Below are 15,274 nucleotides of genomic sequence, written 5' to 3'. Positions count from 1 at the left end.
GTTAAAAAGCATTTGATTCAGGTCTCCTTGCGCAAGCAATGAAGTTACAAAAGACATGCAAAGCAGTCATGGACTTTTGCACCAATCACAGGACAACATTGACTATTGAGCACTGCCCCCTTTTCCTCTCATCCAATCAGAGTCCATTTAGTCACTCATCTCAGCTGTATGTGTCTGATGGTGAACGGTGCAGTGGCATACAGCATCGAGGCACTGTAGGCTTATGAAAGCAGAGATCATCGTGAAAACGGCTACGTCCTATAGAGTAGGATATTGCACATTTAAGTTAACACGTTGCAGAGGACATGACACCCTATCTTTTGCTGTCTCTGTAGAAGAGGTCTGCTGAAATTTCCTAGCATCTTTCATTTACTTGATAACCTTTGAAGTTGGTAAGTTTTCTCTGTTCTTTCAAAATATTTACATGAAAATTGTAAATTTGGTTTGAACACAATGTACTGGTGCATACATGTATTTTTGTGTTGATAGGGATAGAAGTTTTTTATGATTGGTTTTAGAGTTTGTGCCAAAAGCTTATTTTCCTTTCCATTTTTAAAAGCAAAGGGTTTTAGGTCATGTACATGTAAGTTGTGCTAGCATATGAATTCTTAAAAAAGTCCGAAAACTTTATGCAACATTAAACAAACGATGGAAACAGGCCATTTTTTCATATTACAAGTCACCATGAAATTTTTTAATTTGTATAGAATTTTGTGACTAGTAGTTGATGAAAAATTAAAAGGAACTAGTACCTTTTTTTTGGTTTTTAATTTTTTTTCCTTTTCTGCTGCTATTTTATATTTTTTCAAGTGCTGAAATAAATGACCTCCCTGAATGCAAAGCACAACTTTCTATTAATCTTGTGCTTTCAATGACGAAACAAAACCGCAACATTTGTACCCAAAAGGTGCTTCCCAAAACAACTTTTGACATCCGATTTGCCCCGGTAATAGTGTGGCAACATAGTTTGCCGCAAAGCACCACAGCAAAATGAGCCCCGTAGTGAGTTAATCAGCAGTTAAATGGAGGCAATGATGCAACATTTTTTGGCATGCATGCTTCGGGTTTTAATGTACATGTACATGTTCAAGTACATGTACTGTACATGTGACAAGCACTCGACCACACAGGTGCAAAATGCTTTTCCAGTTCTACTAAGACCATAAAAAAACACACCCATCTGAGTGTATTTTTCCCATTAGCAATTCTGTTTTAATTTTGAATGTTGCTGTACTTGAAAATAATGTGCAGGCACTGCACTGGTTCCATATACATGTATTGTGAAAAAAAATGAGATTGAATCCACAAGTTCTGGTAATTACTAGTAGTCGATTCTTGTTACTGTATAACAAAGTTGCAGGGTCCAGATAAATTACTTTGTTAAATACTCAGGACTTTGTTATAAGAGGAGTGAAAAAAAAAAAAACAACGGAGAAAAACATCCGAATTCAAGAAAGTGAGATTCTGGAAATCTATTCTTTATTACAGAAGTATAACAGTGTTCTCTATGTGGTCCGTAAGTGTGATGTCACTTCAGTTTAAACCCATTCCCACTGTATGTATACCGGTACTGTATATAGAGTTACATGTACATGTATTGATCGCCATTAACATGAAACCATGAAACTGGAAGTTAACGTGCAACATCAGTGATCGTCCAATGGGAGCCTGCAAATCTTGGCACGTCCGCCTTTGAGATGAAGTCACGTAGGAGCCGAATAATGAGAGTTGATTTCAAACTGGTATACATTCATACAATTACATGTACATGTAGCAATTAATAGCAATTACAGCAATTAATAAAGCCTTTTGTAAGTTACACTGTACATTTGAATAAAATCTGATACACTGTCTTTAAATTCACATTAACGTAACAATTTGAATTCTCGATACTAACGACACTGTTGCTACACCGATATATATCATATACTGCTATATGATTCAGGGCAAGCTTTTGCTTAGTTACATATTGACGCCTTGCACCAATGTTTTTAATGGATAAAAAGGGCGCTAAGGAACCAGTCCATTCCAAAGATGGTTGTTGCTGTGCAAAAGCTTGCCCTGAATCACAAGGCATAGCAACAGTGTCTTTAGTCTGGGGAATTAAAATTGTTATGTTTATGTGCAATGAAATAACACTGTGTACCGTATCAGATTTTAATCAAATTTAACTCACAAAAGGCTTATTGCACTTGATGAACCTTCCTCCTTGCCTTCTGTGAGAAATGATTAGATATTTGCTAAAAACTATACTACAAGTATGGTGCATGTACGACATTAACTCCTTTTTTAAACACATGTACTGTGCATATGGACATGTATGTCCTTGGTTGCTCCAACAATCCCAGACTTTTCAGGGAGTTAACGTGCTGCAAATTGTGCTGGCAGAGACTGGAGAATAATTGCAGGGCAGGTGGGAATCTGTCCCGGTAAATTTCACCCCTGAATTGGCAATTTTGTACCTGCAGAGCTTTTTGAAAAGGATGCCAATCCGATTCATCCTAGAGCTGTGCCAGTTAATTGGAAATTACATATCATGCTCCCATCCCCATGAACTTTTTTTTTTTAATTAAGAATTGTGACAAGGCAACTACTGATTTATGAGACAAGGAGGTGTACAGTATGTGGAATAACATTTTGATATCACAACAAAGTAATTAAGGCATACTAAAGGCCAGTTCAGCTTGAACATAACTGTATGTGGGCTGAAAAAATTAAAGAAAAACAAATGTATTCTTGACTGGAATTGAAATTTGAAGGAAAAGAAACACCTGGGGTTATTTGCTTTTTATTTCTTCAAATGATGCTTTAGCCAGTTTCAGCAGGTCTGTGGAGAGCATCTTTATGTACGTGTATAAGCTGGAGACGTATGCAATATATGAAAACCTTTTCAAGTCAGAGTGTTTCAGACTTGCCATGTACATTGCTTAAATGCACTTAAATCTGTAAAATGTCCCAACTTTCACCCTGGTACAGTACTTCAGAACAAATCTTGAATGGCAAATGATTACTTCTATATATGTGAATTGCTCCTGTTGATTTGTTTAGCAACTCACAGTTATTAAATAACGGAGGTTTTTAGGCTGGTTTAATTTGAATGATGTAATATTTCAGTATACCAGTTCATGTAAAACCTTCCATTCAAGTGAATATTTAGTTGTACATCGTACCATATTCTTACAAAAGCAGAAACAAAACGAAATGCTTTAACGTAAAAGAAAAAGTCATCTGGCATTTTTGTCACAGACACACGAATTTAACTGCCATTGATGGGTAAAGACTAGGAATTTTTATTTGACATATTTCGATGCCTCTTAACCGTGTTTTAAAGTACACTGTACACTTTTCTGGGCAACTGGGGGCGCTGTTCCTGTAATAGCAATCAAGGACAGCACTATTCAGTTTATATGCTTCTGTTTTAATCATTACACCAAAATTTGCTCATTAAAACATTTCTGGAAAGCTTTGCTCGTTTCATATTACTACATGTACATGTATGTGTGAGCTTACACAACCCTAAATCACATAATAATCAAAAACTTAGGACTGCAAAATTGCAACACATTTTTTTCTGCACAAATTAATGGAACGCTGAGGTATCACCCTGGCATAAAATCACATTTTTGTTCATGAATTTGGCTATTGCATCAGTATAAATGCCAGTTATGCCAATGTACCTTTTGAAATAGCATACATGTACATGTGCATGTATTTAACAAAAATTAAAAATATTGTTAATAGAAGCAGAAAGGTTAATTTTCAAAGGTACTGGTACGTTGTAGTAAAATAGTTTCATTGCATGAACCCTTTAAGTTTACTCCGAACAGCTTGAAATGTGAGTTTAGACCGCAATTTTGTAACCAAAAGTAATGTAAATTTTAATTTTTCCCATCTGGTAGTGCATTGGCTTTCACCGCTGACTATTTTATTTCAACAGGTATCAGTACGTGTATTCAAATATCTGATTATCAGTTGAAAGTCTGAACGGTTGAATAATGGGTGCAGCCCTAGTTTTTCTCAGCGCTGTTTGACGGCAAAATATTGAGTCAGTTTCCTATGGAATGGAGACTTTGGATGGAATTGCAATCAATTCAAAAATACAATGTAGGTAGAATCACTCATGTCTTGTGTAAATGGAGAAGGGCATGTATAATGTACCGGTAAGTCCAGGCACAGAAACCTCAAAGTCTCTGGGATACATTTGTCATTTTTAATTTTTCTTGAAGTATGTGGAGTTATAGTGAGAGGTCTTTGATTGACTACAGTATATACACATGCACATTGCTTGTTCATCTGAGACATAGATATGTACGTAAATACACTGAACATTTACTCTGCACTCTGGTGTCGTTGGTACACGTGTAATAAGCCTGTGAGTTAAATTTGAATACAATCTGGTACACTTGGTTGTTTAAATTCTAGAGAACATAACAGTTTGAATTCTCCACACTAAAGACACTGTTGCTGCAATGTACATGTATACTTATTGATTCGGGCAAGCTTTCACTTACATTTACTGCAGTTACATGTACATGTATGTACAAGATGCCTTGCACCAATACGCTGTTTTCAATGGAAACGAAGGACACAAAGGAACCAGTCCATTCCAACTTGACCCGAATCATGTGGTGTACGTTGTTGCAACAGTGTCTTCATTCTGGGGAAATTAAATTGTTACATTTACTTGTGCAGTAAGATAACTCAGTGTCCTGGTACCAGATTTTATTCAAATTTAACTTGCAAAAGGCTCAATTATTATACACGATGTATGCATGTACATGTATGCACTTTGTTATGAACTTTGTGGCCACTTTATGGCAATAAATGCAAAAGCTTGTTTTCACACTGTAACTATCCTGAAGGCACTTTATCCCAAAGGTACATGTAGCCACACACTGCTGGTATTTATGTTGGGTGTGATGAACTGTATATGATGTAGTGTACATGGTGTATATGTACATGTACGTGTGTATGCACCTGTTGTTTTGATTACCGTGAGGGATGAATCATAATTTGTAAAGATGATTGCTTTGTCAAATCCTGCTACATGTACTGGTACTTATTTTATATTTTGCTTCTCGAAAAGGAAGAAAAGAGTTATGTTTTGCCCAGTCAACACATCACAGTTCCTTAATCCTCATGTATTCAGACTCCCTTACTAGGACAAAATCCATAATTAAAATTAAAATGAATCCTCAAATGAAATGATAATTTTATGTGACATACATGTATATTGCTCCGGCTCTGAAAACCATTAAATTAAAAGTTCATGAACCCTAACAGTCTTAAATATTCCAATTTCAATATGCCTGTACCTACATGTACACCTTTGGGTTAATTTCATTTTAGAGCATAAATTGCTTGGGTACAAATTTCTCTATTACGATTACATACAAAATTGACATATTCCAAGCCAACCAATTGTAGAAAAATTGTCATAACATTTTTAATTTTATACACCTAAGAAAGATGCGGAGAATCACACTTTCAGAGACACTTGGTTTGAGAAATTTTCAAAATGATACTTTATTTTTAAAATGGGGTCAAAGGTCACTGACCCATGTCAAAGGTCATCTTGACTCTTGATTTACAAAGCTAAATTTCCACAACATTAGTGAAAAGAGCATGTTCTTCTGATTATTTTGATACCAAATTTGCATATATTCAATTAAAAAATGAGAGGATTATATATCGTTTTCTACTAAATTGGTGGATTTTAAAGTGAAAACTGTCCATTTTTGTTGATCTCTGCCCTGACCACATGGAAGGGTGGATTCTGCTCAAAATTGGCAAGTATTTATTATTCATTGATGTCTACAAGCACAGCAAGGTTTATCAAAATCTGAAGACCTAAGGTCAAAAAGTGTGTTGGTCTGACATGGAATGGCCCACATGTGAAAAAAATGGTTGCATTCTAATGATTTGTTTGCAAATTCAAAGCACAAAAACCACTGCTCAGAGACACAAGTACTGGTACATGTACGTACCATACATACAATGTACAAGTGAACAGTACATGTATTGTATTGGTTAGTGTGGGGAACCACCTAAACTTGGTCCCTAAACTCTTTATTGTGTCATAGAACTGCAAGCTTTGGACGGTGCCTTCTGACTACGCTGCATTCAATAGATGCACCATCGTCATGACAACTGCCGGCTTTGTGTTCCTCCTGGTGCTCTTCCTGCAGCTCATCGGCAACCTGCGGGCCAGCTGGCACACCAACCATGCGGAGCGGGCATGGCAGTACTGCATCGTGGGTGCAGGCCCAGGAGGGCTCCAGATGGGCTTCTTTCTGGAACGGGCGGGACGGGACTACGTGATCCTGGAGAAGGCCAACACCAGCGGCGCTTTCTTTGTGACCTACCCACGACACCGCAAGCTGATCAGCATCAACAAGAGGCATACCGGCAAGACCAACAAGGAATTCAACTTAAGGCATGACTGGAACTCCTTATTGAGTGATGACGAAAGCTTGCAGATGAAGTAAGTATAATTTACGTCCTTATCTCTCTCCTGATCATCTTCGTCTACGGCAGATCTGGGTGGGGGGGGGAGAGGCAACCTCAACCAGGGCCTTGTCCTCCTCCCCTGTTTCTGTTTACAATTTTCCCAATTACCTTCTTCCCAAAAGCTTGTAAAGAGGGCCCCAAAATGTAGCCTCACCCCGCAGAGAGGCCAAAAAAGGTTGCATGAAAAAAGTTTCCTAAGTTTTGGGTCCTCCGTGACAAGCTTCTCTCTCCCCATCGCCATCAGTTCTAGATCTGCCCTTGTCTTTGTCCTTCACAGTAAAAATTCTTTTCACGAATGCCTTCAGTTAAAACTGCCTTTTTAAATCATGTACCACACTTTTTCTTCAAATATTTTCTTTAAAGAGAAAATCCTTCAGAATTTTCATGCTCTTGGTTGCAGAATCCCCAAAGAAAGCAACTTTGAAATGCTAACTCCTTTACTAGCGCAAGAAAAAAACAACGTGTATTTTTCCTCCTCAGATATTATTCCAAAGACTTCTTCCCTCATGCCGACACTTATGTTCGGTACCTCAACGACTACGCCCGGAAACTACAACTCAACATCAAGTACAACACCAACGTTCAAAACATCAGCCGCTCTGCAAACAACGGAACGTTTACTTTCCAGGATCAAGACGGCTACGGTTATTCATGCAGGTAAGATGTGTGCAGAGGGAAGACATTGAATACTGTTTGCGCTGTACGCATATCACGCAATGTTATCTTTGACCAAAAAGGAAATACATACATTGTGTGTTTTAAAGCGCAGTGTTGGCATGGCAGATGTGCGTGTAGATTGAGCGTGAAAATATTTATCTTCTCGATCTGCTTCTGCTGTAAGAAAAAAAATGTTTCAAACACTGGTTACTTCATTGCATGCATATCAAATAAGTTCAAAATGGTTTTGCCATCTTGCAGGACAATCAGGGGAGTGTGGCTAAAAGTGTGAGTACATGTACATCGTAGTTACAGGTTTATGCATCGGGCCGCGGCCAGGGGTTTGAATAAGCTGGGTATATTTTGTGTCATTGGGCAAGCCACTTTTTCCATACTTTTCCTGGAAGCAGGAGTATTTGTGGGTACTCAAATTAGCTTGGGAGTAATCTACCACGGACCAGCATCCCATCCATTGGGAGTAGATATGCTCTCAGCTATGTCGTGCCATTGAAACCGGAGATACCGGCTTAATGAGTTAACCATACTAACGGTATGTTGGCTCATCAGGACAGTCTGTCCTTTTCTAATCCGAAAATACCAGGATTGCCATCCTTCACAGGTACGAGTTGGGCCTACATGTGCATGCCCTCTCAGTGTCAGATTCTCTTTAAACTTTCTATCTGCAGAGTTTAGCCCATTTACATGTACCAGTATGGTAGATATCACAGTTTGCAGTTATATACATGTACGATACATGTATACTGTCATTAATGATTTAAGCGATTCTTCATCAATTAAAGAATTACCTGTACATGTACATCACTCTATCTCCATTCAAAAAACTGACTTTCTTAAAGAACAGTGTCCCCAGATTTTTCAAACTACGTGTACGGTGCAGGGAATAATTTTCCCGGTATCTTATCGCAATTCGCGATGCATTTTCAGCTATTTGCTATGCACTTTTTTTATGAATTACAGTTGCTGCGATGCAACCAGAAACATACATGTACATGTTTAAGGGCAAATTCATTTAGTACAAGAGAGTGGCACTCTCTGCGATCACTGGCCCTGTAATCTGGATTCTTGCCAATAACACAATGAAAACACTCCGTAAGCCTATAATATACAGTCAACTCTCGTTTATAGTACAAAATTGGCCATTATGGAATTACATGTACATGTAAATGCTTACCACCGAATCACTGAATTATTCATAATGCGAGTGGCAGAACTGGAGTGACCTCCAATGAGAATGTGTGCTTGCATGACGTACTCCTGGCCAGACATAGCTATCCAATCATGATGTCCCCTTCTGACATGCTCCTTTCTCGTGCTTATTACAAACTCAGCTTAGACCAGCTTATCAATTAATTGTGCCATTTTCCAATGAATAAATTCAAGGGAAAATCGTGTTTCTCCACAGCACAATTTGTGCAGGAAAGAATACTGCCATGAATAAGCTTTGAGCTGCTAATCAGTCTCGACTTTCACACTAGCCATAGCACATAATGCACTAGCGGCAAGGAGTACTACAGTAACCTTCTAACCGGACCATGACAGTTGATTTGATTCATTGCCTGCAGTGCTGTGCAGTGCACATATAGTCAACTAACTAGGGAGTTTAAGATTTCATATCGCAGACCGAACCACTACGCGGACGCGATGGCCAAGCAACGACGTGAAAAAGCAAAAACTTGTCACATTGAAGGCGACGCACTGGCCGCAGCAACTGAGTATGCTCACTAAAGAATTTACACGCATGTCTGTTTGGCTCTGTTTGGCCGTGCCGTGATTGGGCATTGTGGAATCTTAAACTCCCTATTATCGTTGCATGTGCACTGTCCAGTTGCGTTCTTAACTTTACATTACTCTCAACTCGATCGTTCAATTTGGACTAGACTCTGTGTGGATTCATCGTGGTTTTGGACATGGAATAACTGGAATTGTTTGGAAGTGGACTCTGGATTTATTTATGGATGTTTTTGTCATGTTTTAATTGTGTGCTGTAAATTTGCACTCCCATTACATGAAGGAAAATGCTGTACAAGTGTATCCAACTTTTATGCAAAGATTATTTCGTGTAGCAGATTTGCTATGCAAATTTTTGGCTGAAAATTATTCCCTGCGGTGTAGATACAACATGCAAAACTCTCTCCCCTGGCTCTTTTGGGTTGGAGTGTCTGTGCATATTAGATTTCCTACATGTATGTACCAGTAGCCATCAGACATAGATTTCACCTTGGTTATTACGTGTACATGGATGCACATGCAGGGCAAAGGATCTGGGTCTTTGGTATTCAGCTGCGAAATTTACCTCATTTTCCCTCTCCAGTTTCAGAGCTTGCATTGTCCATCAAGCCCTCCAGAATGTTCTGGGAAAGGAGGGAGGAAGGATTGAGATTTCTGGGTGGATGGAGTGGCGTGTCATAGTGCAGTTTCATCCTATTAAACCTGACTTGGCGTGTGTAGTCACATCCGTCAGCCACGCACAGTGTCATGCCTTCATCTGTAAACCAGGTTCATTGACTAAATCGGTCTGCTACCCCAAAAAAAAAAATCAGAACAGGTCCGAAATTCGATCCCTTTCTCTTTTATTGGCGCTGAATTTTTTCCCTGCAAGCTTTGGTTCGCTTGCCACAGATACTGCTCGCAATTTGTCACAATTCAGATTTAAGTTGCGCTTTTAAGGCTCTGTCAGGGCAAATGGGTCAAACATGCATACATGTAGATTGGCTCCCACACTTGTAGCGTCAGCATGCTGTAGAAATGTAAATTATGACAATTTTTTTTCCCTGTCAGTGTTTTTGGGGCAAGACTTGAGGAAATAGCATTCAGCAAGCACATGTAATGAAAAATCAATTTCCGGTCGGGTGGACAACAGTAGGAGACAGCATTTAGCAAATGAAGCATCAACCGGCGACAGATTTACAAGTGGAGGTTTTTTCCTTCGTAGTGCTTTTTTTTCTCCTCTTTCCACTTTCACTTCATTTCACCATGCACCATCTCATTAGTGCTCAATGAACGTTTTATTACCTGTGTTTTTCCCATTTAATGGTAGGAAAGTAGCAATTAAACAAAAATGGTTACAAAAGTAGCATTTTGTAATACTAGGAAACATAATCCCTGTGGAATCACCTCCCTTCTTTTTTGAGGGGGATGTACAGTGCATTAATTCTCCGGGTATTAAAATTTCTCTGTGCTCTTATCTGGAAAAATTTGTTTCAGAGCAAACAATCCACTCTCACAAGACAATAATTAGAATTCCACATCTGTGCTTTTGACAGCTGGTGTCACCTGCCTGAACTGCTGTTCTTAACATTGTGAATCTGTCGTCCCGGAAATTGAATCCTGTCTTACGCGGGCATGAGCGCCCCTTGGCAGAGACAAAAAACGACAGCAAAAAAAAAAGGAACGAGCCCTCAAGTGCTGTTTGGTCAAGTAAAATATGTGTTGGAAGGGATAAGATTCACCCTGGCTACAAAGTACAAAATGATTCATCTGTTTTCTGAATTTCTCTGAGCGATTGATGTTTATTTCATGGATAAAGATGAAAGATTGGGCACACTTATGATGGCATACATGTACATGTATTGGAGCCTCCAAAATTTGCCATTAAGGTACATGTACCTGCTGTCATAGGTGATACGCACTGGCACCCATGGACATCCATGTATTGTGCATCTGAATCCATACATTTGTAAATGATCTGATTGGTACGTTGTGAGCTGGGGTAGGCTACATGTATGTCTTCATATCTAAGGGTGATAAGACGTCGTCCAGTTTTGGCTTGTCAGCTTTTATCGTTTGCGTCTGCTCCCCCTGACCTGTCACCAGCCCTCCTAGACTGATTATCTTTTATTTCCCCTTGGACACTATCCTGTCATAGCATCATCATTCTCAGTCCCCCTGGTCTGGTATGTGTACTCGCTCGTATCCTCTTGCATCCCTCCCAAATGTACCTTTGGTTTTGGTTTGTTTTTTAGTCATTCCTACCTGTTTTTTGCAGAAGTTGTCTCAATCTGTGCCGTCGTCAGCTGCATCAGCAGAAGCCAATTTCCAAACAGCTTCCTCGGCATGATGTAAATTTGCTTTAATTAGTTTTACTGTTAGCGTGCTTTTAACACTGTGCACATGTGCAGGCCTTCTTGGCAGGGCTGTACCAGATATTATATTATGAAATATTTGTTTTCGAAATTAAATATTTGGAGGTGAAAATAACTTACATAAAGAAGGGAACAATTCTGTCCTTTGGTCGCAAAGTTGCATTTTAAAGGAACATTGCAAAGTCACAACAAAGGCAGTTGAATGGATGTCATTACAATTATGCCCAAAAGTTACTTGTTCTTCTGATTTTTTCTCAGCTTTATGGGAATTTGGTGCAGCCAAAGACTAAGATTTGATTGAATGGAAAGTTCTACATTTAAATATTGAATTACACAGATTGGACTTTTCTTGGGTGGGCGAGACGTTGATGTGCTCTCCTGTACCTTGTGTATGAGTGAGTTTTTTTGTACAATTTGAACAAAATACAAATACATTTGTGTAAAGTACGGTATACAGCACATACACATACAATGTACCCTGCAGGTACCATGCACGTACAAGTACTGGTATATGTACCCAAAATCCTGAAATCGGTATCACTAAACCAAAGTGTGTTTGTAACTGAAAAATAAAAAAAAAATTGTCTCCTCAAGTTCATTTGTTACTGATGTTGTTGTATCTTTACTGACGAAATCCAAGGCTGCCATAATAAACACTTTTGATCCTCGTGGCTCTGTATTTGTTGTTTGAAATCCCGAGGTCTTACCTTTGGGGAGTGGAAGATTCGACTCGCGTCGTGGCTTTTAGGAGAAATTAGGATTTGTATTACTCATTTCTGCAGAAGTATGTCTAGACAGGGGATTGATTAAAGAAATCGGTACATTCTGATTAACTGTACTTCGTGAAATGAGACTGTGCAGTCAGCCAGCCACGTGGACATTGTGAAGAGCACGTAGGCAGTGGGATAAACCAGCGTATACCCCTGCGGAAAAACAAAATCCATTAATGCTACTATCGATTGCGTTGGCGCTGATTAAATTTTTGGTTCACTGAACAGCATCTTGCGTAGCAATGGCCTTCAATCTTCAAGTTATTTCTGCGCATTGCACAACATCTTCTACCTGTTTTTCTTTCTTTTTCCAATAGGATCAACTATTCCATTACTTTGCGGCCTTACGTTAATACAAAGAATTGTTTTCCTCTCCGTCTTTTTCTGAGTGGGGAACAGCCGAGATTGAAAATAGCTTTATGTTTGTAGCCCGGGACGGTCCCACTACGATTTCAGTGTGCACACCTATCATGCTAGTCAGTGTCGGTCCCTGCTGTTCAATTCCATCCGGAATGAACTCAGGTGTATGATGTCGGTAACTGTTTTCAATTGCTCTCCTTGGAAGATGACGACGCAGTGTTCTCTGGATGGAAAACATAAATCCTCCTGCGTTGGAGACCTGACATTTAGCCGAGCGCAGGATGGAACTGATGCAATGTGACGTGCAGAGAAATAGGGTTAAGTGTCCGGCCGGTACAGGGTCCCGTTGTGATGGATGTGGATACTGTGTTGTCATAGTGACAGCTCTGGAAATTGAGTCACAATGTGTATTTTGGAAAGTAGGGTTTTTTGATTGATTTGTTCCCGTAGGGGTCTGTAGCTTCTGCTTCAACATGTCATTTATTTGAAAAAGTAGATTGGATGGATTTGTACATGTACATGTTTGTACATGCATATGTACTTACAGTATAACTCACAATGACAAGGGACGGTGTTGAACTTTTATTTTTTGTTTTTTAGTCTACACAATTTCAAAATTCAAAAAGAGAAAGAAAAGAAAGAAAAGGTGCTCTTTAAATGTTTAATTATTGAATAAAAACTCCCATTGGAATTTTTGACACAAGAGTGCTTTGCTGAATTGGACCTTAAAATGTCTCACAAGAACCATGTGCATGTATGTGTACATGTGTAAGAATTTCATAACTTATTGTACAGCTGAGTACGGGGAGTGGATTAGGGCTGTGTCTGAGGTGCTGGGCTGTGGCTCAAAATTAATCATGACTCTATGGGAAGTGGCTGCAGCCACAACCATAGCCACAGCCAAGTACCAGTAACTTGCACACTGTTTAGGTTAGAAATCAACTCTTGGACACTGCAAACTAAGTATCATGCAGACAAAAATACCTTGTCTGATAGGGCATATGCAAAATGAAGCATTATAAAGTAGAAGTGCCATTTACATAGTTTAGTCTTTGTCTTCCACTGTAGAATCCTGATCCTTAGCAGTGGCCTGTCCTTACCCCATGAACCTCATTTTGAAGGCATCCAACACACTGAAGGCTACAGAACTGTCTCCTTAGACCCTGACGAGTTTGAAGGAAAGAGCATCCTGATTCTTGGAAGGGGCAATTCGGCGTTTGAGACGGCCGATCACATTTTGGGGTCGACCAACGTCATTCATATGGTTGCAAGGTCACGCCTGAGAATGGCTTGGGAAACACATTATGTCGGGGATTTGAGGTGGGTTGCTTTGACTTACATGTACAGTATTTGTTGATGTTTTCAAAATACATACAGTGCATGTGTAAAGGTTTGTTGTACTTTTCTGTGAATTTCTGTGGTTTTTGTTATTTTTTTTTAATCAAGCAAAAATGCCAGTTTTTACCTCTTGTGGATTTTACTGGGAAGCAAATATAAATGTGGTAAATGTGAATATGGCAATGAAACTATATTTACATGTACATGCAACTTCGTAAAGTTAAGTTTCATGAAATTGCTTTGGGTTCAAGTGAAGTGGGAATCAGACCATGCATATGCAAATTAAGCAGTTTAATTTTCTGTTTTCGTTCGTCACGTACATATACATGTACTATTATCTGTTCCTTTTTCAGTCACTTTGTGTTCCCTGGATCTTATGGATTCTTTTTTGGAATTCTTTCATTCTGTGTTTGTTCTAGTTCAGTTTGCTTTGCTTTATTCATTTCTCTGGGTAGTGAGGGTGGAGTGAGTGGTTCGTAATGGTGTGCAAAGTGAAGTCTAGGTGCATCCATGTGTGTGTGTGTGTACAAACCCATTAAAGACTCCAAATTTTGTGTGGCTTTGGTACAGCTGTTAACACACCCATGTCTGTGCCTTGATTCTCAAATGAATAGTCAACAAAACTGATTTGGCCCAAACCTGAGGGCTCAGTCAATAAATGACTGTGAGCTTTCTGTTTTGCTCCATGGCCGTATATAGCACAAAGGCGTGCACGTTGCACTGCAGATACTGAAGACTTTGAATGCATCAGAGTATTGATAAAAAAATGTGTTGTATGTTATTTGCATACATGTATGTTGTTCTTTTGAGTTAGAGTACATGGTCCAGAATACATTTTATCTTAATTCATGTTCTACAAATAAGCACATGAATGCAAAATGTCAGCACACAGGATGGCTTCAAAACTTTGTTACACGCGGAATGACAAGTTAGCAATCCTGTAATTTAATACAGTTTTGTGGTCATTTCGTATTTGTCACAGAGCCGTCAACAATGGCCTTCTAGACACGTACCAGCTGAAGTCCTTAGATGGCATCCTTGAGGGCGACATTCGTGAGATGGCCATCCTGAAACGGACGGACGGCCGTCTGATCCTGGTGGATCAATACGAACTGGAGGCAGTCCTACAGGAGAACGTGACTGACTCGGATATCAACAGTCACATGACTCGCATCATGCCGGATAATTTTGCCCTGAGGGAGCCCTATGACAAGATCATACGTTGCATGGGCTTCAAGTATGACAATAACATTTTTAACGAGTGAGTAAAAGATGCCCACCAACGGGAGCTCTTGATGGTCTCACTGGCAATAATGCCCCCAACAAGATCAGTACCAGCCTTCAGAATTAATTGTTGTGGAGACATTGAAATGTAGCTTAATTTGACTGGAGACCAGATTTCTGTCTTTGGAATGAAGCTTAACAGCTGTCTCATTACTTTTAAAATTGGAATTGGTTTCTTTGCCCTTTGAGACTTCTTCCTGCTTCATATGTTCTGTACACAAATATGGTGCAATTATTTGCTTGCTTCACATC

The 15,274-nt window shown here is 39.3% G+C and overlaps 1 protein-coding gene across 3 annotated transcripts in view; it reads left to right on the top strand.

Moving 5' to 3' along the window:
- Positions 1-15,274, top strand: part of LOC110981801 (FAD-dependent oxidoreductase domain-containing protein 2-like) — a 47,934-nt gene that overhangs the window by 24,368 nt on the left and 8,292 nt on the right. For 2 of the 3 annotated variants that reach the window (XM_022239730.2, XM_022239729.2), the window contains exons 3-6: positions 6,084-6,484; positions 6,991-7,167; positions 13,469-13,720; positions 14,721-14,999. In XM_022239730.2, coding sequence (XP_022095422.1) covers positions 6,144-6,484; positions 6,991-7,167; positions 13,469-13,720; positions 14,721-14,999 — 1,049 coding nt within the window. In that variant the 5' untranslated portion in view covers positions 6,084-6,143. Of the gene's footprint in view, positions 1-202; positions 393-6,083; positions 6,485-6,990; positions 7,168-13,468; positions 13,721-14,720; positions 15,000-15,274 lie in introns of those variants that run through there. The other variant, XM_022239731.2, reaches the window with a different exon arrangement.

This window comes from Acanthaster planci, linkage group LG07, assembly GCF_054643075.1.
Source record: "Acanthaster planci isolate LZ-2023a linkage group LG07, COTS_SCS, whole genome shotgun sequence".
NCBI classification, from domain to species: Eukaryota; Metazoa; Echinodermata; class Asteroidea; order Valvatida; family Acanthasteridae; genus Acanthaster; species Acanthaster planci.
This window is presented reverse-complemented; position numbering and strand designations above follow the sequence as displayed.